The 2,398-nt window shown below is 48.4% G+C and overlaps 1 protein-coding gene across 1 annotated transcript in view; it reads left to right on the top strand.

The window, feature by feature from the left end:
* Positions 1-644: 644 nt before the first annotated feature.
* The window catches only part of wdr7 (WD repeat domain 7), a gene marked incomplete at both ends in the record, with an annotated part of 24,220 nt that continues 22,466 nt past the window's right edge, over positions 645-2,398 (top strand). Inside the window, 2 exons of the mRNA XM_084442523.1 lie at positions 645-803; positions 1,271-1,377. Of these exons, the coding sequence (XP_084298649.1) occupies positions 645-803; positions 1,271-1,377 (266 nt within the window). The remainder of the gene's footprint in view (positions 804-1,270; positions 1,378-2,398) is intronic.

Here is a 2,398-nt window from a genome sequence, read left to right on the forward strand (position 1 = left end):
ACAGAATTAAAATCACAAATCATTCTCACCTTGCCTCTCTCCCTGGCCTGTCGTCCTCTGAAACCTGTCAGTGTGTAGCGATCAGTGAGCAGGTCTCATACCAGCATCAGGGAATTCCTATCTCGTTGTTTGGATGACCCCTGTCACTGCTCATAGATTTCCAGCCTTCTGTGTAGGCTGAATTGATCTTGAACTACTCTAATGTGCCAATAGTTGCTGTCTCTGGCCCTAGATCTCCGTCCGCTGGTATGAACACGGACTGTGATATGGATATCTGTGGGTGTGAGACTGGTTTAGGAAGAAGGAGATGTTCATGTTATTATAGGCTAAGGCGCATGGTCCTCACTACAGAATGATCTGCTGTATGCTTATCTACTCTCTCTTGGTTTCTCTCTCTCTACCTTTCTCTCTCTCCCTCCCTCCCTCTCCCTGTCTCTCTTTTTCTGTCTCTCTCTCTGTTTCTGTCTCTCTCTATCTCTCTCTCTCTCTCTCCCTCTCTCTCGCACCTCATCCCCCCTCTCTCTCTCTCTCGCACCTCATCCCCTCTCTCTCTCTCCCTCTCTCTCTGTCTCTCTCACTCTCCCCTCCTCTCTCTCGCCCCCCCCTCTCTCCCTCTCTCTCTCTCTCTCAGCTCAAGAGAAACCATGTCCGGAAACAACCTGGTTTTACCCATAGTGCTTTGGGGCCGCACAGCGCCCACGCACTGCATATCCAGCCTGCTGGTGATGGACGACCTGACCACCATCATCACCGGCTGCCATGACGGACAGATCTGCATCTGGGATATGACCTCTGACCTGGAGGTAAAGGAAAAGAGACGACGATTATGATGATGATAGTGATGACATGCATATACTGTATCTGTAACCCCCTCCAACTTGTTGATGCTTCTTGTTTGTTTCTGTTAGACTGGATCTGCTGTATTGATGTATTAAAGTGTTAATCGTGTTTATTGAACTGTATGTTGTATTCCTATTTTTACGACTGACCGCTGCTTTCTTGGCCAGGTCACCCTTGAAAAAGAGACCCAGTGTCTCAATGGGCTTTCACCTGGTTTTAAAAAAAAGTCAATAAATAAATAGATGAAAAAACTTAACACCGGCAAACAAACTTGGCCATGAAAAGAAAGATCCACTGAAGTGTGCCTGGTCAGACACTAGTGTAGACTGTGCTGTGTTTCTAGCCCTTCTGGTGGTCTAGTCGTAGGTCCTCCTACTACAGCTACGGTGTGACTCTGTTAACCTGCTGGCCTGCCTTGCGCTGTCCTCAGATCAGTCCGAGGGCCATGCTGTTCGGCCACACGGCCTCCATCACATGCCTGTCCAAAGCCAGCGCGGGCAGCGACAAGCCGTACCTGGTCAGCGCTTCAGAGAGCGGGTGAGTAAAGGTTAAAGTCCCAATGATTGTCGCACACCTGAGTGTGTGAAATTTGTTCTCCGCATTTGACACATCCCCTGGGGGAGTGGTGAGCAGCAGCGGTGCCGCGCTCTGGAATCATTTGCTGATGTAGCCCCCCAATTCCAACCCTTGATGCTGAGTGCCAAGCAGGGAGGCATTTTTATAGTCTTTGGTATGACTTGGCCGGGGATCGAACTCACGACCTCCCAGTCTCAGGGTGGACACTCTAACCACAAGGCCACTGAGCTGGTCTGTGAGCAGTACACTGCCGCCTGAAGGCAGAGCTCAGCACGACAAATCAAATCAAGCTTTATTTATACAGCACATTCCATACAGAGGCAGCACAGTGTGCTTCTCAGAATACAGTACAGACAGAACATACTAACCCTAACACTCTTTTCCCAGGGGTAAGCAAAAAACATACTTATTTGGGAGAAACTACAAATTCTCTCCTGATCTAAATCTTAAATGTACTGGACTCCCAAGACTGCTGTCTCCCACCACTAGTTGTAGGAAAGCTATTATAACCAGAAGATGCTGTGACCGGTGGCCAGGATGGCTGTCTGCATGTTTGTTGTTTAATCTGCCGGCACGCTGCCCCAACCAACGCCAACAAACCTTAACCAACACCAACATTGGATTGGTGTGCCATTTTTTGATGACTGTTCATAGATTGTTTTTATTGGGGAACATGATGAATCCAACATTCTAATGACTGCCAATTTTAATGTCGGGTGCTGGTGGTTGATTGTCATTGGTCGGGGCAGTGTGCACGGGCGCCCTGACGTGTCATGTCCTCTCAGGCATCCTAATGATGTCATGTCCTCTCAGGCATCCTAATGATGTCATGTCCTCTCAGGCATCCTAATGATGTCATGTCCTCTCAGGCATCCTAATGATGTCATTTCCTCTCAGGCATCCTAATGATGTCATATCTTCTCAGGCCTCCTAATGATGTCATATCCTCTCAGGCATCCTAATGATGTCATATCCTCTCAGG

The sequence above is a fragment of the Borostomias antarcticus genome (genome assembly GCF_949987555.1).
Source record: "Borostomias antarcticus genome assembly, chromosome: 8".
Lineage (NCBI taxonomy): Eukaryota > Metazoa > Chordata > Actinopteri > Stomiiformes > Stomiidae > Borostomias > Borostomias antarcticus.